The following is a 19,893-nucleotide window of genomic DNA, read 5'->3' as shown; positions in this document are numbered from 1 at the left end:
CAGGGAGGCGCTCCACTCTCCTTGCTTCCCAGGCAAGAACACCACGGCTACTGCCCCACCGCCCCTCCTTCCACCCCCCACTGAAGTCTGGGATCCCCTCACGCTGCAGATACCGCCACCTCACAGGAGTGTTCTCGTGGGCAAAGCTCCCCCTCCAGGACCGACTCTCTGGCTGGAGGTCAGGGAGTGGGGAATGAGTCACTGGCAGAACTGGAGGGCTGGGGAGACAAGCCTCCCGGAGTGTGGATCCCCTTCGCCTGCCTTGCACACCCCTCCTCCCCTCCGCTCCTCCTCGCACAGCAGCGCGCAGCTGAGACTGGGCTGAGCTCAGGTCACTCCTGTAGCTGGCCTGCAGGTCACGCCTGTCGTTGAACGAGTCTGGTCTTGGCCCTCAGAGCTGGGACCACATGGCCTGCCCCCGCGGATGGGATGGGATGGGACGGGGAGCGCCCGCCTGGCCCCTCCTCTACTGGCACCCCCACTGCACACTGCACCCCCCAGGGAGCCTGGAGCACACATGAGTTCAGCCTGACAATACTGAGGCAGCCTGATCCACTCACAGTTTCCACCCTGCCTCCCCCATCCCCGCGTAAGAGCTCGCCATGGGGACCCGCCCCACCAGGTTCTGATGTCGGGGCAGGAATCACTTCACAGATGAGGAAACAAATAAGGCTCAGCAAGAACAAGGGCTTCACGGGAGGCCACAGAGGCCAGTGACCGCTTTCCACTTCCCCGGCTGCCCAGCCCCCTCCGATGACACTCTGATAAGATGGATCTGAGATACGGCCTGGCCTCACCCCTTCCAAATAGCTGCGCACGTGCCCGTCCGTGCTCCTTCAAGCGCTATCGCAGCATGTCCTTGGAAGGGCCACGAACTCGGAGATGAGGGTACAGGGGTGCAGTCTGTGTCCGCTGTGGTGGGGGGAAGGCTACCACCACAAGCAGCGCAGGGCGACACGAGCTGGCCATGCAGGCGTGAGGAAAATAAGCAGCCGTGGCGGCGGTGGGGACGCTGAGAGGGCGCTAGGCCCTTCTGAGCACTGGCTGCGGCCAGAGACCCTCCCACAGTCTCCCGCCTCCAGATCCTCTGGCCTCCAGCAATGCCCCATTAGGAGATCTCCCGATGCATGACCTCTAGCAGGGCCTGTCCTCAGACAGACACCCCCAAAGGCTCCCACCCAGCTCGACTACTTCTCCACCCCAGGCCTTCTTTGCCCCATCAGAGGCGCTGTCAGAGCCTGGCTGAGCTGTCCTCCATGGAGGGCAAGGCTCTGCTGAATGGGCACGCTGCGCTGGGGTCTCCCGATGCCGCTAGCACCGTGTTCTCCCGCCCAGGGGCTTCCTTGCACCTCCCGGCCCAAGTGGGGGACGGGACATCCTCATTTCTCCCTCTCTCCAAGTTTCTGCATGACCCTCCCCCAGGGCCGACCCTCCAACTCTCCTCACCCACTGCCTGGGGTGGTGTCACCAGCACAGCTCACATGACACCCCCTTTCAGACTCTAAGTCTCCCAGCCCTCCCCCAGGACGGGCTGCCTTGCTGGCGGCCCCCGGAGTCCCTCTGGCCTCTCCAACAGGGAGCCCCTGGGCTCGACCGCACAGCATCTCCTCTTCTGTGACCCAGTGGGCCCCCACCTCCCTCAGACCCGGCCAGCGAACAACTCCACTGGCCTCCCCTGGCAGAGGCGAGCCCCCTGCTCCTCGGCACTGCCGGCCGCCGCATCATGCAGTCCTGAACATTAAACCCATTGCCCAAACTCACCAACTTCACCAATGACGGTTCCCCTGCCAGGGCCCAAGACCACCCGACTCCTGCACTGCCAGCCCAAATCCTCCTCAACCCCTCTCCCCAGCTAGGGCAGACCAACTCCACCAGCAGGGCACGGGAGCCACGTCCGCACCTCGGACCCACCGACTCCTCCCAGGGAGCAAGCCCTGCCCAGTCCTCACCATTCCTCTTCAGCTTCCAGCAGTGAGAGACACCACCCCCCCCCCGCCCCCCAGGCAGCACCTCCTTCTCCCCTCACCCAGCCAAACCAAGACCAATCATCAGCAGTGCCCTCAGCTCCTCCCAGCAGGGCTCCAACTGCCCTCTCTCCCCTCCCCTCAAACTCCCCCACTGCCTCTCCAAGGCAGCCCATGAAAACCACAAACTGAATCTGCTTGGATAACAGCAGCTGCTATTTATGTGGCAGGCACGAAGGAGAACTATCTTACTTAATCCTCGCCGCTACCCCATGGTAGAAATTAGCACCTCCATTTGCAGAGAACGAAACAGGAGGCTCAGAGAGGAAAAACCGCTTACTCAAAGGCAAACAGCTGGCTACACACAGCTGTTCCTCTACTGGGAACCTGCAGGCCCGAAGCTACCCCTTCCTCACGCCATGCCAATCCCATCAGCTACCCCCACAAATTGACCGTCTTCCCTCCCTCTTACCCAGTGACCAAACACTGACTGCCATCTCCATCCCGTTCCTGGAAGCCTGGGAAGCAGAAACATCCAGAGCCCCACCCCGCTAGACTGGCCCCTAAAATGACCGACACGAATGGCCAGTTGACAAAGACAGGCCCTGGCTGATGACTTTCCATACCCAACCCCGCTGAGTCCTCTCTCCAGCCCTGTGCCACTTTACCGATGGGAAAACTGAGGCTAAGAGAGTGAGGCGACTAGTCCAAGGTCGTGATGTGGGTAATGGGAGTCAGGACTGGAACTGGAGCCCCTGCTGTCCACCTCCCTGCTCTGCCTCTCCAGGTCTTTGCCCCTTTCTGCCCTGAACTCGCTGGAGTGGATACCAAGCTGCTGGCAGGGCCCATGCGACTATTCCCTTCCTCGCCACCAAGCCCGCCAACCCCAAAGCGACCACCTATCCCTGGGGCCTACAGCCCAAGGGCTTCCTTGACTCCCAAAGCCAAGAATCTTAAATTACCCATAACTCTTCAACACTCATGGCAGGCTCCCTGTGTGTCCAGCTTCCAGCCACCATGCGTCTCACTGTCACATCAAAGCCACCAAGCTGTCCGCTGCCCACATACTGTGACAGTTCCTCCTCTTTCCCCAGGGAGCTTCTATAAAGCCAGGGTCAGTCTGTCTGATCCCTCTCTTGGCAGGCTCCACCCTAGCAAGACTGACAGACTTGTTCAGGGCAGGGAGAAACTCAACTCCGCTGTCCTTCTATGGGGCCACTCTCCACTTTGCCAGCCCCCGGGGTACACACTCTTGCAGCTGCCCTTCCCGTTCCAACAATAACCTGACCTTCTCCAGGGGACCGTTCCCCCACACCTCGAGCTCCCAAACTTCATTCTCTCACCATCTTCTACTGACCAGGATTTCTTTGCCAGGGGAAAAAAAAAATACAAAATAAAATCCTTCCAGAGCGGGGCCCCAAAGTTCCTCTGCTCCTAAGAGACGGATAATGTTTCTGCTTCCTCTTTTGGGAGTGCCTTTTCTTCTTCTTAATGCCAACATTTCTAACACCTCCTCTCACCCACCCTGGCAAATGACCGCCAGTTCTGCTCCTTTTCTGGGAATTTATCATCAGATCCTTTCCCAATCCCCAGGATTCACTCCTCTCCAGCCATAGTCCAGGTTTATTCCTCTTCCTTCTTTCTGCCAAGAGAGTGAGTGACATGACCACCCCGCTGCCCCAAGTCTTTGCAGATAGCAACCTAACCTTTCTTCCATCCCCATGGGCCCATCAAACTCCTCCAATGGCCCTTTCAGCACCAAGGCTGACCCACTCTCCCGCCCCTAACTGGGCGCTCTCCCCTTCTTTAGGGGAACTATGAACTCGAAGTACCGCCTGCCCCATCTCCCAAGCCACCAAACTTTAACGGCTCGTCGTTCTAGATCCTAAAACGATCACCTTCCTGGGGGGAATGGTGGGGGAAAGGGGGGGGCAGTAAACCTGCTACTCTTCTTCCAGCGCTACAGCCACCCCCACCCCCAACACCCTCCAGCTCGAAGCCGACGATTGTCTCTACCAGTCATGACCAGGTGTGACTTGGTGGGTGCCACCTCCGGGCCGGGCGCTGCACTGACTCGGGGTCCCCCTCGACCCTCCTCCGCTCCAGCGCCCCGGCCATAGCTACCGTGTCTCCAAGGGTCTTTGGGCTCCACCGCTCCGGACACGATATCCTCGTCCGAGGGGAACGTGACGCGCTTGGCCGCTCCCTTGAGGCGTCCGTCGGCCGGGGGCGACGTGGGGCTGGGAGACCGGGCCTCGGCGGGGGCCTCCTCGGCATCGCCGTCCGCGCCCGGCCCGGGCGGCGCCTCCTGCGGCGGGATCTCCATCGCCGCCGCGGCCGCCTCCTCACGGGGGCCCCGGGGACATGCCCCGGGCCCCGGACTCGTCTCTCCGGGCCCGCCCGCCGTCCCGGGGCATCGGCTCCGCCGCCGCTTCAGGCGCCGCCTCCGTGCGCTCCCCGGGCCGTCGTAGTCGCAGCCGCCGGCGGCCCGAGCGCGCCTCCCCCGAGCCCCGCGCGCGCCTGATCGTTCGCAGCCGCACTTTCGTGCCGGGCCGCGGCGCCCGCCGTGCGCTGAGAAAAGCAGAAAATCTCTTCGGGCTGCTGGGAGGCGGCGGTGCCTGGCGGCTGGTGAGGGGAGGGGCCGGCGGCGGGAGGCGTCGCGGCGGAGAGCGACGTGAGCCGCGAATCTGCGGGGCCGGAACGGCAGCGCGCGGGGGGCGGGGCGAGGCGGACGCCGTCGCCCGGAGCAGCGCGCAGGCGCGAACCCGGCCGCCCCCGCGCCGCCCCCCCCCGTGTCTGCCGTGCGGGCGCGCTGCTCACAGGCGTCGCGAGCCGCGGGCGTGGAGGAGGAGGCGGAGTTGGCAGAAATAAAAACGAGGGCTTGGCAGAGCCGGGCAGCTGATGAGGCGAGAGACAGAGGGATGCGAACTTGGGAGGCGAGGAGCGGGTCGGAGCCACCCCGGCTGGGGATGCGCGGGGCCCCGCCCGGGGAGGAAGCCGCGCCCCGTGCCCGTGCCGCGCCAGCCTGCCATTGCGGAGGGCAGTTTCGCCAGTCGGGCCCTTTATTCGGATAACGTTGCGAAAGGTGCAGTTTAAGTTCACAAACGAAAATAAACGAGCCCGTTCGGAGCATCACCCCCCTGGTTAAAATAAAAGCCGCGGGAAGGAAGAAAGCGGAGCCGAGGCCCGAAGCGAATCTGCGGGCGGCGGGCGGCGGAGCGGGGGGCGCCCGGCGCCGCGAGCGGTCCCGCAGCTCAGGCCGCGCCCCCCGCGAGGCCGCGGAGGCTCGCTTCGCCTTCCCCTCGGCACTTTCGCCGAGCCGGGCCCGCCCGCCCCGCTGCCCGGGGGCGGGGCTCAGCCCGGAAGGGGGCGGGGCGGGCCACGTCGTTGCCAAGGCAACTCGGGAGCGAGGCCGTGACCGGCCAGAGGGGGCGCCGTGAATGGCGGGAGCGTGGCGAGGCCCTGGGCTGGCCCGCGCTCGCCGCGGCCGAGGACGCCGGCGCCGATCGCCTCGACACTTGCTGGAACTCTTCACTTACTTCCTGAACTTCTGGGGCAGAAATTACTTTTTTCAAAGCTAATCTGCTGAAAGACCATTAACGACTGTGCTCAGGGAAGGGAGGGGCACGGGCCGGGCGCTGCACAGCTGGAGCGACACGGAGAAGGCGCGAAGCGTCACCCAAGCCCTTCATCCCCAGCCTTTCTCCTTGGCGCAGCCACACAGGGCCCGACCCCTCCCCGCTTGGGCGGTGAAGCGAATCAGCGGCCACTAGTGGGCGGTCCACACCACCTGGGGTCCGGGGCGATGGTGGGGGTGCTAGTGAGCCCCCGGTAACCCCGGGCGAGCCACACCCCTCGCCTTGTTCGACCAGCTGCCCCACAAAGAACTTGAGACTAAATCTTTCACTTCAGGCCGTCACGTGGCACCGGCCATTCCCACGTGCGGTGGTGCAAACCTCTGCTCTGCACTTTCATCTGAGCTCCTGTAAGGGGGAAAAGGATGTCCCTGTAACACCTCCCAGCCCCTTCCGGGCCCCACTCCACTGGGTTCTGCTCTTGGGTAACTAAATTTGGCTCTATCCCTACAGGGTACATTAAAAAAAAAAAAAAAAAAACACAGGAGGTGAATTTTTCTGGATACATTGGCTCTTTGGCGGGAGGGGAGTATTAGGGAGTATCTTCAGGGTGGCCGTATTTTGCACCTGCTTCAATAAACAACTTTTCACTCTGCAATTTGCACTGCTTTATTCCCTCCCTGCCCCCAGTCTTCAGGAACCACCCATGTTTCTGTTGCTCAGAGTTCTGTGAGGTAGAGCATTCCTTTCCAGGGGAACAAAGACTCCTGAGGTTGCAGAATTTTACTGTGGAGACCCGGGCGGTTCCAAGAAGTCACAGTTGCTTGGAGTTCGTCTCAAAATTCCAAGGGAGGTCCAAATTTTGTGGGGCCCAGAGTTCCAGAACTCAGGAACCTGGGATACTCTGGCTAAGCCTACAGCAGAAAGGTGAACACAACGACGTCGTCAAGGCTTGAAGGTGTACGCAATAATGTCGCTACACCGCAGCAGTGCCTCAGCCTGCACACCTATTGGAGTTTGCAGCTGCGACACGTAGAAGTTGACCACATCCAGGTCGGTGGCTCCAAAGTGTGCAGTCACATGCACCCCCTCGTGCAATGTGAAGCTCACCTGGCGGCCCACCATGGCCAGCAGGCTGCGGAGGTAGCGCTCCCGAAGTGCGGCTCGGGCTCGCTGTTCCTGGGATTCCCGAGATTCTTGTGCCACAGAAGACTCTGAAATTTCAGGAATCTGTTTCAGGGGAGCTCTGCGTCCATTGGAGGCAAAGCCTCGGCTGAAGCCATCAGGGCCCCTGGGAAGCCGGAGCACAGGTACAGGAATGGTCAGCGGAGTCTGCATTGTCCTGGCTGTTGGATGAAGAAGAGCAGGGAAATCACTGAGGGAGGACAGAGAACGGAGGCTTTTCTATCGCCTCTCAGCTTAATTTGTTAAAAACCCAATTCCTGATTTCCCCTCCTAAAATTTGTACCAGTCCCCCTTCCCAGGAAGTGGCAGTCATTCATAAGATCCAGGGACTTTTGTCTACTTTTATCCCAGTTTTATTCCCAGTCTCCAACCATACAAATATTTGCTGCAAGAATGAAGCCCAGGCCTCCCTGGTGGCACAGGGGTTAAAGTGTCTCAGCGCTATCAAGCTATCCTTAGCCACTGCAGCATGAGTTTGATCCCGGCCAGGGAGCAACCCACATGGCGCAGCAGACCTCTCCTGTCTCGCCCGCTGCTCCCCTCAGCAGTGTGTTTCAGTCAGTCTGCCTGTTCTGTTCCCCACTCTGTCTCTGGTAAATCCTCTCACCCCCTGCATCTCTGGCCTGTGCCCTAGCTCTTGTATGCATAAATAAATAAATCTTTAAAAAAATTTTGCAACGGTTCATATGTTAACATGACAGTTACAGACACTAACTTTATAGTGTAGAAACCTAGGAACCTAGGGATAACACCTTGGCTCGGGGACAAAAATCAGCATGGCTGATAATGCGGCAACCAGATGTCCTGTCTCCTGATAGGCTGAGCACAGGGCACCACTTCTGTGGTATTCCTGCCCCAAATGGATCACCTGAATCTAATCCTGAAGAGATGCAAATTGAGGAACAGTCCACACACACAAAAAAAATTAGCCTGGATTTTTTAAAAATTAAGGTCCCAGGGCCTCCACGGTGGCGCAGCGGTTGAGCGCTGGGTTGCGAAGCTGCCCGAAGCCTCTACAGCGCCGGTTCGATCCCCGGCAGCTCCCCGGCCACTGAAGGAGGGTCCCACATGGCGTGCAGACCTCTCCTGCCGCCCGCTGCTCCCCTCAGCAGTGTACTTCGGTCCTTCTGCCTGTTCTGCTCCCAGCTCTCACTCTGGTGAATTCTCTCACCCTCCCGCGCTTCTGACTGTACCCAGTGCTTGCATAAATAAATAAATCTTTAAAAAAAAAAAAAAAAATTAAGGTCCCAAAAGAGAAAGAGGAGGTGGTGGAATCCTATCAATTCCCAATCTGACATTCCCTACTCTATCGCTGACATCCGGGTCCAGTCACTCTTACTGCTGGCGTGGACTGTGGAAGTCAATGCCTCACTTGTGACTCTGGAACTGGATCGTGGTCTAGTTTTCTTATAGGGGGCTGTCCTGGGCACAGGGGTAGGATTTGAGCAGCATCCCTGGCCTCTACCCACTAGATGTCAGTAGTGCCCCCCATCCCGAGATACGACAACCAAAAAAATGTCTCCTTTGATTAAAGTCTAGAAGGAAAATTACATTTTATAATCCCTCTCCCCAAAAAAAGGTTTCCATAGATTGCCAATGTCCCCTGAGGAATAAAAGATCGCCCCTAGTTGAGAAGCAGTGCGGAGACAGATGCAGGTGGAGAGGCTGTAAACTGAACAAACGAACAGATTCACACCCTGACTGGGATCCAGGGAACCGCAAATCAAAGCTCAAGGCGTCCTCACTTCTCAGAACAAGGAAGATTCAAAAGGCCAATAGGGCCTCCCTTGGCACAAGGGGTTAAGACAAAACCTATGAAACTATCTGCAGCCACTGCAGCACCTAGTTCGATCCCTGGCCAGGGAGCTACCAACGTAACGCAGCAGATTTCCCCTAACTTGCCCACTCCTCTCCTCAGCAGTGTATTTCAGTCGATCTGCTTGTTCTGTTCCCTACTCTGTGTCTGGTGAATCCTCTTATCCCCCCAAACCTCTGGCCTGTACCCCAGTTCTTGTATGTATACATAAATAAATCTTAAAAAAATACTAAAAAAAAAAAAAAAAGGCCCATGAGGGGTTAAGTTACAGCACTATGAAGCTATCTGCAGCCACCGAAGCACCAGTTAGATCCCAGGCAGGCCAGGGAGCTACCTACCCACATGGCAAAGCAGACCTCTCCTGTCTCTCCCACTGCTTCCCTCAGCAGTATACTTCAGTCAATCCTGTTCTGTTCCCCACTCTGTCTCTGGTGAATCCTCTCACCCCCGGTGTCTCCAGCTTGTACCCCAGTTCTTATATGCATAAATAAATCTTTTTTTTAAAGATTCATTTATTTATGCACCTCTTTAAAAAACAGATTCATTTATTTATGCACCTCTTTAACAAAAAGATGTATTTATTTATGCATACAAGAACTGGGGTACGGGCCAGAGGTGTGGGGGGTGAGAAGATCCATCAGAGACAGAGTTGGGAACAGAACAGGCAGACTGAAATACACTGCCGAGGGGAGCAGTGGGCGAGATAGGGGAGAGGTCCACTGCACCATGTGGGTCACCTCCCTTGCCGGGGACGAACTCAAGCTGCAGTGGTTGTGGATAGCTTCATAGTGCTACGTCTTAACTCCTTGCGCCATCAGGGAGGCCCCAAATAACTGTTTTAAAAAAAAAGGCCAGCTGTGGCACAGCTCTGGAGAAACACCTTCAAATCCTTTGTGATTCTATTTGGGGTGTCAATCAGGAGCGCCTCAAAGAGAACGGTTCCACGGGCCCCAGGAAAACAGCAAAAGCTTAGTCAACTACTCCAAATGCAAGGCTGCAGCGTGGGGCTGGACTCTTAGCTGTCCACCTTTTAGTATCTTTTGGATTCAGTACCATGTATTTGTGTAAGTTATTCCAAATAACTTGTAAATCTTCATTTTAAAAAGGGGTGTATTGTAATTCCTCCATGTCCCTTAAAAAATGTCACCTACACCCCAACCCCTTTCTGCCCCTGTCCCAGACTTTCCCAACACCTCTGTAACTAGCTGTCAAGTCCTACGGATTGGACACCTCCACTGATGACTCAAAACAAATCCTTACAAGCACAAGTCAGCAAATTCCTTCTTGAGGTCCTTCTGGAAAGGACCTAAGAGTAAACAGTTTAGGCTATCGGCCATAGGGTCTGTGTCACAACTCCCCAACTCTGCCACAGTAGCAGGAAAGCAGCCCTGCAACAGGTGAGCAATAAACGTGGCCCTGAGCCAAGATCCTCCCCTGGGAGGCCACTGGAATTTGAATTTTAGTGAATTTCACACACCACCAAAGTTTTACTTTTCCAACCACCTAGAAGTATAAAACCCACTCTTAGCTAACAAGGCTGCAACTGGCTACAGCTTACCACCAGGCAGAGGACAGGGGCACAGACTAGGGAGAAGACAGTTCCCAGCCCTCTCAGACTCACTCCAAGGAGGTTCCTGCTACCCTATAAGCAGCCTCCTCCTTTTTCAGACTCCTCATCTGCGAAATGAAGCATAAAAGAAGCCCCCCAAGGGTTGCTGGGCAAAGGAGTTTGGTGATCCCACAGTGTCTTGGACTCTACTTTCTCTCCCACCCACATTCAATCCATCAGTAAACCTTGTCAGCTCCACCTTCGAAATCACATTGAGAGGGCCTCCCTGGTGGCGCAAGGGGCTAAAGCACCGCACTGTGAAGCAATCTGCAGCCTGAGTTCGATCCCCGGCCAGCCAGGGAGCAACCCCATGGTGCAGCAGACCTCTCCTGACTCGCCCACTGCTCCCCTCAGCAGTGTATTTCAGTCTGCCTGTTCTGTTCCCCACCCTGTCTCTTGTGAATCCTCTCACCACCACCCCCCACACCTCTGGCCTATACCCCAGCTCTTGTATGCATAAATAAATAAATTTTTAAAAAATCACATTGAGAATCCAGTGACTTTTGACCTCCCCACTCTGCCCCTTCCTGGGCCCTCACCCCAACGTGCTCCCAGCTGCGACCTCCACCCCACAGTCTGGACCCCACTCGACTGCCAGAGGGATCCTCTGAGAACTAAGTCTGATCATAACCCCTCCTCAGTTCAGAGGCCTCCATGGCTGTCCCCTCTCTTGTTGCAAAAGCCAAGGTCCTTAAAATGGCCACAAGACCCTATGCTTTCCCAGACCTCATCTCCCATGCCTCTAGCCTTCCTCACTGTTATTGTTACTTGAATGAGCCAAGTACATTCCTGCCTCAGGGCCTTTGCACTTGCTGTTGAGTGCCTGGAATCCTCTTCTAGATGGGAGATATATACATTTCCAGCTGCATGCTCATCTTCCTCCCTTGTTTCTCTCAGGCTGCTGCTGCTCAAATTTCTACCTTTTCAGGGGGGAAGCAGTAACTCTTTTACTCTGCATCATCTTCTCTTCATAGTCACTTCTGGTAATCTATTTGCTTGCTTACCTACATGCTGTTTGTCCTCCCACGAAACAGAAGCCTGTGAGAGAAGAGACGGGTCCTCTATCTTTACAACTCCATTCCCAACCCCACCTAGGGCCTGAGAAACAGGAGCAATTCAGTTAAGTGCTGGTTGCAGGAATGTTAAGATTCACCCATCCACATTATCGGCACCCATTATTTGAGTGCCTCCTCTGTGTCCACCCCGTGTTGGGCAGTGCTGGGGACGCAGCTCAGTGAAACAACCCAGCCCTGCCCAGCTGGGCTCACAGTCCAGAGGGTGACAAAGACTCAGCCCAGACAGTGAGGATCCAGAGTGCACCAGCCTGGAATGAAGGAACCTGGGGGCTTCAAGATGCCAGAGGGCTTTGAGGAGAGCTGCCTCTGCTGAGAGAGGTCAGTGAAGAGAAGCCATGCAAGTGTCTTTTACTGTCCTGTCCCTTTTCTAATAAACCTGCTCTTTAAAAAAAAAAGACAAAAAAACCCAGAGGGGACACCTGACCAGCCTTGGAGGCAAGAGGTAGTTCCCAGAAAGAGTACTCAGGGAAGATCTCCCTGATAAGGTTACCTGAGTCAAGTCACAGAATTGAGTCCTGACGAGATGTGGGGAAGACGTATTCCAGTCAAAAAGCACAGTAAGTGAAATCTCATGGAAGGGTGACTTTGATGAGGAGCAAGGAGGCCATCGTGGAGGAGGTGGGGGCAGGGGCAGATCACGCAGAGGCCTTGACGGCCCTTGTGAGAACTTTGGGTGAGATGGGAGACAAGGGAACTCTACGCAAGAGTGTCAGGGTCTGACCAGTTTTCACAGGATCCCTCAGTCTGCAGCACTGTGGAGGACAGAGACAAGCAGGAAACCCAGACAGAAGCCACACTAGTCATGAAAGATAAGGGTGGGGCCAGTGAGGTAGAAGAAGTGATCAGATTAGGGTATGTTCTGAAGGCTGAGATGAGAGCTTTCACTATTTACTGATGGTTTCAGGGCATCCGATGAGTCCAGGAGGACTCCCAAGGTTGGTGTGTGTGTGTGTGTGTGTATATATATATATATATACATATATGAAGAGCAGGATTATTAGAAAAGGGATAGGATAGCAAAAGACACTTGCATAGACACAAGCGGGCAGGAAGAGCTGCCCCGAAAGGGACAGGTTTGCTGAGAGGCCTGCGTGGTTGCAGGTGGATAGCCCTGAGGAGAGCGGCCACCGCTGAAGGAGGTCAGTGAAGGGAAGCCCTGGCATGGGGCAGGTCACGGGCAGGCAGGGAGGCTGCTGCCCTGCGGAGGGAGAGAGTTGGTGAAAGGAAGCAACTGCATAGTCACAGGTGGGCAGCCGAGTGCTGCCAAGACTCCCTAGGTTTTGGCGATGGCCAGTTAATGGGATTAAAGGATATTGACATTTTCCAGTTAATCAGAAGGTTACTTCTGTGAATGAGATTAAGGGATATACAAGTTTTAGAATTAATGTGTCCACTTCACTCCAAATTTAGTGAGGGTTATTAGTCCCCAGTATTTACTCCAAGTTTAGTGAGGGTTATTAGTCCCCAGTGTTTTTGCCCAGCCTCCTTACACTGGAGTGTTTAGGGAGAGAAATACCCGTCTCTAGAGCTAGCACTTAATAAAGGACTGATGGCAATTAAGCCAGCGGCCAAAGAATTATGTTAAATCCCTGTGATACAACAAAATTAAGGGTGGGCCAGTAGGGACTTTTTTTTCCTCCATGGGGGGGGGGAGGCAGTGCAATCCCAATTTTCTCGAAGAGGTAACTAAAGCTGGGCTATATCCAATCATCTACTGGTGCAAGCTGTTGCGTGGCAGAAAAAGAAAGCAACACCAGGTTGGGGTGAACGGAGTTGGGCCATCACCCCAGCCCTCTGCAGCCAGCGTGGGGGAGCAGCTGGAGCTTTGGGAGCCAAGGTGTGACCTGATAAGAAACCGGTCAGAGGAAAGGTCACCTAGGGTGTGTCCTGGCAGGCATGATCCATTTTCCTGGTGACCAGGCCCCGGAGTCCTTTATCCTTTCACTCTCCATATCAAGGATTTGTTGCTCAAAGATTCCAGGAAAAATGTCCAGACCCATCCCCCATCACCAGAAAAAACGAATTCGACTTATCTAAGAGCCCATCACTCAGGTCAATGGCAGGGGAGAGTCTTTCTCCTGGGGGCCTCAGCTGTCCACTTTCAAGAAAACGGGAATGAGCGCTCAGTGGACAAACATTTAGCCCTTCACAGCCGCCAGTTGCTGAGTTATCCGGTAAACAGCGAGGTCCCAGACCTAATTCACCAAGGTGCTGCCAGGTCCACCCACCACCCAGGAGTCCCATCTGGATGCAAATGACTGCAATGGAGCCTCGCGATCGGGTCAGCACCCCAAACACAGACTCCTCCCCCTCCCCTGGCCGGGTCAGCTTTCTCTTGCTTCCACCCTGGCCACCCATCGCTCTCCTTTTCTTATACTAAGTGGGTCCTCCCGGCCCCCGGGCGTCCACTCCCCACCCCGCCCGGGCGCTGCGGCTGGACTGGCGGCCGCCTCGGGGCTCCCGGCACCCGACCCCAGGCGAGCGCGGCGCGCGCGGAGGTGACCGCGGGCCCGGCCGCCGCGGAGCCGAGTCCCCAGAGGGGGCGCAGGGCGCCCTCCCGCGCCTCCCCCGCCCCCCGCCGCGTCCCTCCCGGCCCCGGGGCCGGAGTCCAGGCCGCGCTTTCCTCCGCTCGGGCAGGCGTCCCCCCGGCGCCTCCGGGGCCAGGGAGCGGCGCCGGCGCGCGGCCCGGCACCAACGCCCCGCACTCACCGAGGTCCGCGGCGCCGGCGCCCCCACTTCCGCCGGCGCCCCCGCGGCAGAGGCCCGGGCGGGCCGCGAGAGCCGCGGGACCTGCGTTCCGCCCGCGCCGCCGCCGCCCCACGTGGTCGCGGGCGGCTCCGGGGTGGCCCAGGCGCGCGCCTCCGGCATCGCTCGCGGGCGGCCCGGCTTAGCCCTGGACCTGGCCCCCGGCCTGCGAGGGGGAGCGCCCAGGACGCCCATTTTGCAGGGGAAGACGTTGAGGCTGAGAGGGCGGGGGACTACCCCCTCCCGCTTAGTCTTTCCACCCTGTTCTCTCCGCGTGCAGACCCCACCCCTCCCCTCCAGTCTGCACGCCGCCTCCCCGACCCCAACCTGGAGATCTTGCTCTCAGAAGCCGCGCTTGAAAAAGAAAGCTCGGAGGGTAGTAGCACGGGTGGACCCGGGCGGCCTTCTTGTCTGCCAGCACACCTCGCAGCCGTATTTTGCAAAGGCGGAAACAGAGGCCCTTGCAGGGCTGACCGTCTGGCCTGAGGGCTGCAACACCTTGCTGTTCTGAGCTCGGGCAATTCATTTCTCCCCTGAGGGCGCCCTGTGGACCTCTGCTTCCCACTAGATTCCCAAGGCCCAGTGTCTGGCCCCCTGCAAACAGCCATCTAAAGAATGCATAACGGTTCAATACAGCTGTCCCCTGAACCATGAACTTGTTCGGGTTCTATTTGTAAACAAGACAGACTGGGCTCCTGCCCATTCAGAAACTACATTCTAGGGGGGCTGGAACGGACAGAATAGGCTAGACAGAGATCCTTCGCAGCTTGATGAGAGATGTAAAGGGATTATCAAAGGAGGGTAATGTGATAATGATGGACAGGGTTGGGGGAGCTTTTTCAATCGGGTGGTCAGAAAAGGTGACATTGAAGAAGCCACCTCAGCTAACAGATGGGGAAACTGAGGCCCAGGAGGAAACTGGGAACAAGTGGAGGTCATGGAGTGTAAATCGTGAGGCTTTCACAGGGTGGGGCTACTTTAGATATGATGGTCAGGGAGGCCCTCTACTCTCAGGAGGACAATTGGGTTGAGACCTGAATAACAATATGAGGAACCCTCAGGCCTGGAGCAACCCTCCGGGAGATTAGCATGTGAAATTAACTCGGTGCTGGGCTGGGGACACTAGGGGGGGCGGGACTGACCCTGGCCTCTGGGGGGCTTGTATAGAATGAAGGGGGTGGAGAGGGAGGGAGAGGACAGTCAAAAACAGTTCTATATTATGATGTGGTTGGTGCCAGGAAGAAAACTTGTGAGAGCTGGAGGGTGGGGCAGGGTGTTGATGCCACTTCAAACAGTGAGCAGAGAGAATTGCTTTGAGGAGGGAAGTTCAAGGAGGCCCCGGTGGAGGGAGGAAGACAGTTGGCTATTTGGTTTCCACAGCCATGCTAGGTCTAAGAGCAGAGAGAATAATAGCATCGCAACCCTCCTCTGCGCCAACGTTCCCAAGGCTTTGGTCTCAGAAAACCAAGACCTAAAAGTGGTCCAAACCCTCCTGGGTCTGCCCCCATTTTCTGACCCTGTATTCTAGCACCCCCCTTTGTTATTTCTGATTGCACAGGCTGGCTTCCGGTCACCTCCCTCAGGGCTCAACGCTACCTAGCCCTTCCCCAGCGAGGAAGGAAAATGGAGAGCTCCTAGCCGGGTAATCCCGTCCACTTAAAAGCCGTCCTAGTTTTATTTTGCACTGGCCATCCTAGGAGTCATTCCGTATTTTGCATAGTTATCTTGTTAAGAGGCTGAGGCCTCCAACGAGTAAACTGCTTGAGGTCAGCATTGTCCGTTTTGTTCGGGCGCTCAGTATGTTTGCCCAGTGAATTTTTATTGTAATGCATTTAATGGAGCATTTACTCCATACTATTAGGTGCCTAGTTAGAAACCATGTTCCGGCGGGGAGGGGGGTGGGGGGGCTCGGGGGAGGGAGCACAGCCCGCGCGACGTTCCCCGGGCCTTAAAACGGGAGCAGAAACTGCTGTTTCCACGCACAGTCGGGTCACGAAGCTCCGGCCCCCGAGCCCCACGCCCGGCACGGCCTCGATCGGATTCGGCCCCCCGCGGGGCCCCCGCGGGGCCGCCCCGTCGCCGCCCCGTCCTCCTCCGCCAGGCCCCGCCCCGGGGGCGGGGCCACGGGCCGGGCCAGCACGTGTAAGAGTTCGCGGCGGGTCGCCGCAGTCACTCACCTGAGAGCCGCGGCCCGAGCGCGCCGGCTCGCGAGTCCTCCGCCCGCCCGCCCGCCCGCCCGGCCCGCGACCCATGTCCCGCCGCAAGGCCGGCTGCACGCCCCGCCGAGTAGACCCGGAGCCCGCGGCCGGCACAGACGACGAGATGGAGATCCCGGACCTCATCATCGAGGTGAAGCCCGAGCCCGAGCCGCGGCCCCTGCAGGCCCCGTGGCTGGGGCCCTTCAACCTGAAGGAAGTGCCCGCGGCGGGGAAGTTCGAGGACGAGCCCCGCCACGCTCTCGGCGTGCTGCCCGGGCTCGGAGCCCCCGGCCCCGGCGTGCGGAGCCAGTGGCTGTGTACGCCACTCACCACGAGCCCTCCGGGTGAGCGCCCCGGCCCCCGGCCGCCTCCCTCCCTCCTGCCCTCGGGGGGGGGGGGACCCCCCTCGTCCGCGCCCCCGACCCCAGCCTCCCGCCCCTGCCTTCTTATTTCCCTCTCCCGGGCTGGCCTCCAGCCCCTTTCTGACCTTCGGGTTTCCCCTCGCCCCCGGAACCCCCAGCCCCCATCCTGGCCCCACCCCATGCTCACCACCCGCTTCCTCCCTGCAGACCGCCAGGCCTGGACCGACAAACACCCCGATCTGTTGACCTGCGGCCGCTGCCTGCAGACCTTCCCGTTGGAGGCCATCACTGCTTTCATGGACCACAAGAAGCTGGGCTGTCAGCTCTCCAGAGGCCCCAGCCCCTGCCAGGGCTCAGGTGAGTAAAGGCGGGAGGCGGTCGCCCTTTCAGGTTCAAGGGCCCGGCTTCCTGTGGGAGAAGGGGCTGAGCTGGACAGGCAGGGCAGTGAGCACTACTTCCCCTTTCTCTCTCCCCTTCGGGTGCAGCTTAGGCGTGGCCAGGGCCTGCCCTGTCCTAGGGCTGGGACTAGCGGTGAGGGGGTGGGTGAGGGCGGGGGCTGGGCTGGGAAGGGAAGGAGGGCCGCCCACAGGGTGTGGCCAGCCCCAGAGGACTTAGTCTGGGGATTTGCCTCGCACACAACCCCCCCAATCTGGTTTCACTTCTCCTTCCCTTTGGCCAGAAATAACTGGCCAGGTGGTTGGACCAGGGTGGCAATAGAGGGGGGACCTCTGGGGAGGGCCATGGCCTGGGGGAGGAAGGGCTGTGAAAGGGGGGCCTCGTAGCCACCCCTTCCCATCACTGGATCACCTCTGAGGGAGATGAGTGGTGCCTTGGCTCGCCCCAGGGAAGGGGCCTCTGGCTTCCCTCCCGGATGGAATCTCCCAGCCCGGCATGCTGGGAAACCCCTGGTTGGAGCCAGGTTCTGATGTCTGGGCACCTGGGTTCCTTCTTAGGACGGAATTAAAACCCTTAACAGGGTAGTAGCTTCAAGTGAGCTTTTGGTCAGAGTACGCTGCGGGGTTCATGCAAACGGAAGATCGCTGCCTCTGCGCTCCCGAAGTTTAAGAAATGAATTATATATGCAAGGCTGGGCCAGGGAAAGGATCCTTTGGAGAGAGATGGGAGGGGCAGTGGCTGGAGCCACGGTAGAGTTTGGGTGGGATGGGGGGGGGCGCCTTTGGGATTATTGTGACCAGACACGAGGAGGCCTTGGAACATACTGGACATCCCAGCACCTGGGACTGCGCCGGTGTTACTGAGGTCTGGTAAGGACCGAGGCTCTCGGTTGCCCTCCATACAAGTTCACACCACCTTACAAAGGGAGGACCCCTAGGGTCCCCCGATTCTAGCTAGTGACCGAGAAGCTGAGGTTCAAAGAGGCTATTTCTTGCCCAAGGTCACATAGCTAGGGAGCCAGAGAACCAGAATTGAAAGTCCGGTCAGGCTGACCCTCCCCCAAACCACCCCTACCTTGTGATCTTTACCCTGGTCTTGCATCCGTGAAGCCACCCCCACGGCTGTCTAGGATTTGAGAAATAAAAGCAAGTGGATCTAGAAGGGCTAGAGAAAACATAAAATTTGGGGGTTCTCATTTTGGGGCCCATGCTGTGGGAACGAGGTCACCACACCAATGCCTTCTTTAGACCTTGGCCAGCACTTTCAAGGCGGGGAAACGATCGCGCATGGACCCACCAGCGTGGGCCCGGCGCGGCACCGTTCCGTCCTCGAGATAGTTTTATTAACAATAATCTGGTTTGGAAAGGCTGCTCCCTACTTCCCAGGTTTCTGGATGAAAATCCCCGCTGCACCCCTTGCAAGCGGTGGAGCCTTGGGGAACGGTCTCGGCCTCAGTTTTCCTGTTGGGGAAATGCAGGGCTCATGGGTCTTGCAGGGAAGCCGGGAGCGCACGCTGAGGCCCCGACTTCCAAGCACAAAAAGGGAAAGCCTCGGACCACGCCAGCCTTTTCCTTGCTGCTCGCCCGACGGCCCGCCCGCCTCTCCAGACGGCAGCCGCCCGAGGCAGAGCGGCGGGGCTGCCTTCCTGCCGCTGCCCCGCTGCTCAGCCACAGAAGGGCCGTCAGCACTAACGCCCACTCTTTCTTCCCTGCAGACCGCGAGGACCTGAAGGCCTTGAGCTGCCTGCGCTGCGGCAGACAGTTCACGGGGGCCTGGAAGCTGCTGCGCCACGCCCAGTGGGACCACGGACTGTCCATCTACCAGACGGAGCCGGAGACCCCGGAGGCCCCGCTGCTGGGCCTGGCAGAGGTGGCCGCGGCTGTGTCGGCCGTGGTGGGGCCAGAAGCCGAGGCCAAGGGCCCCCGGATGAGCAGCCTCAGCCGGCGCAGCCCCACCTGCCCCGTGTGCACGAAGACCCTCAGTTCCTTCAGCAACCTGAAGGTGCACATGCGCTCGCACACCGGGGAGCGGCCGTACGTCTGCGACCAGTGTCCCTACGCCTGCGCCCAGAGCAGCAAGCTCAACCGCCACAAGAAGACCCACCGGCAGCTGCGGCCCCAGAGCCCCTGCCTGGCCGACACCAGCCAGGAGCAGGCCTCCGCGGCGCCCCCAGAGCCGGCCGCCCATGCCGCCGCCCCGGCCAGCACCCTCCCGTGCCCCGGCGGGGAGGGGGCGGGGGCCGCCGCCACCGCAGGTGTCCAGGAACCAGGGGCACCTGGTGGCGGGGCTCAAGCAGGTCCCGGCGGGGAGGGCTGGGGCGCCGCCACGAAGGAACAGAGAACTGACCCGGCCAAGAGCCAGAAGATGTCGCCCAAGAAGACGCCCAAGTCCGTGGGCAAGAGCCGCGGGCCGGGGGGCAGCTGCGAGTTCTGCGGGAAGCACTTCACCAACAGCAGCAACCTGACGGTGCACCGGCGCTCGCACACCGGCGAGCGGCCCTACACCTGCGAGCTCTGCTCCTACGCCTGCGCCCAGAGCAGCAAGCTGAACCGCCACCGCCGCATGCACGGCCTGGGCCCCGGCAGCACCCGCTTCGAGTGCCCCCACTGCTGTGTGCCCTTCGGCCTGCGCGCCACCCTGGACAAGCACCTGCGGCAGAAGCACCCCGAGGTGGCCGGGGAGGCCTGAGCAGCAGGAGCGCCCTCCCCACGCCGCCCCGGTACCACTGTTATCACTTGTGTTTTGGCCTGTTCCCCCCCGTGCTGTGAGTAAATCCTCCCCTGGTTACACACACGTTTGGACTCTGGCTTTCTTGGGGTGTCTGAGGTGGGGCAGGCGGCTTCCCCTCCTTGGGGTGGACGGCTGGACAGACCGGTTTGGAATGAGGGGGTGAGGGGAAAGGCCAGCCCCCAGTGCCTGGGGCACCGCAGGACTGGCACAGAAAGCCGCGTTCCCGGTTTCTGGGGA

General features: G+C 58.7%; 3 protein-coding genes across 12 annotated transcripts in view; 1 reads left to right on the top strand and 2 right to left on the bottom strand.

The window, feature by feature from the left end:
- PPP1R37 (protein phosphatase 1 regulatory subunit 37) overlaps nt 1-4,438 on the bottom strand; it is a 34,525-nt gene extending 30,087 nt beyond the window's left edge. Inside the window, exon 1 of the mRNA XM_037516774.2 lies at nt 4,089-4,438. Within this exon, the coding sequence (XP_037372671.1) occupies nt 4,089-4,290 (202 nt within the window). The 5' untranslated portion in view covers nt 4,291-4,438. The remainder of the gene's footprint in view (nt 1-4,088) is intronic.
- A 1,655-nt stretch (nt 4,439-6,093) lies between these two features.
- On the bottom strand, nt 6,094-16,973 carry GEMIN7 (gem nuclear organelle associated protein 7). 10 transcript variants are annotated; one of them, XM_054697242.1, is made up of 3 exons: nt 13,935-13,961; nt 11,154-11,247; nt 6,094-6,885 (listed from the first exon to the last, which is right to left on the bottom strand). In XM_054697242.1, the coding sequence occupies exon 3, from the start codon at nt 6,875-6,877 to the stop codon at nt 6,485-6,487; it is 393 nt and encodes a 130-aa protein (XP_054553217.1). In that variant the 5' UTR covers nt 6,878-6,885; nt 11,154-11,247; nt 13,935-13,961; the 3' UTR covers nt 6,094-6,484. The 10 variants fall into 10 exon arrangements, with proteins under 10 accessions (XP_054553217.1, XP_054553218.1, XP_037372664.1 ...); XM_054697243.1 differs by having other exon boundaries at nt 11,154-11,187; nt 13,935-13,946; XM_037516767.2 differs by lacking the exon at nt 13,935-13,961 and adding an exon at nt 11,716-13,591.
- On the top strand, nt 16,193-19,703 carry ZNF296 (zinc finger protein 296). The gene is made up of 3 exons (XM_037516765.1): nt 16,193-16,512; nt 16,738-16,887; nt 18,641-19,703. Exons 1-3 carry the CDS (start codon nt 16,221-16,223, stop codon nt 19,612-19,614), a joined length of 1,416 nt encoding a protein of 471 aa, XP_037372662.1. The 5' UTR covers nt 16,193-16,220; the 3' UTR covers nt 19,615-19,703.
- The last annotated feature ends 190 nt before the right edge of the window (nt 19,704-19,893 follow it).

The sequence above is a fragment of the Talpa occidentalis genome, unplaced genomic scaffold (assembly GCF_014898055.3).
Source record: "Talpa occidentalis isolate TD23 unplaced genomic scaffold, MPIMG_talOcc4v2.1 talOcc4.17, whole genome shotgun sequence".
Classification (NCBI taxonomy): Eukaryota; Metazoa; Chordata; class Mammalia; order Eulipotyphla; family Talpidae; genus Talpa; species Talpa occidentalis.
This window is presented reverse-complemented; position numbering and strand designations above follow the sequence as displayed.

Excerpts from the sequence above, each read along its gene's own strand:
- GEMIN7 (XM_037516771.2), bottom strand. The coding sequence starts at position 6,877 with ATGCAGACTCCGCTGACCATTCCTGTACCTGTGCTCCGGCTTCCCAGG.
- ZNF296 (XM_037516765.1), top strand. The coding sequence starts at position 16,221 with ATGTCCCGCCGCAAGGCCGGCTGCACGCCCCGCCGAGTAGACCCGGAG. Across the intron at positions 16,513-16,737 it reads ACTCACCACGAGCCCTCCGG|ACCGCCAGGCCTGGACCGAC; the intron begins GTGAGCGCCCCG and ends TCCTCCCTGCAG. Across the intron at positions 16,888-18,640 it reads CAGCCCCTGCCAGGGCTCAG|ACCGCGAGGACCTGAAGGCC; the intron begins GTGAGTAAAGGC and ends TCTTCCCTGCAG.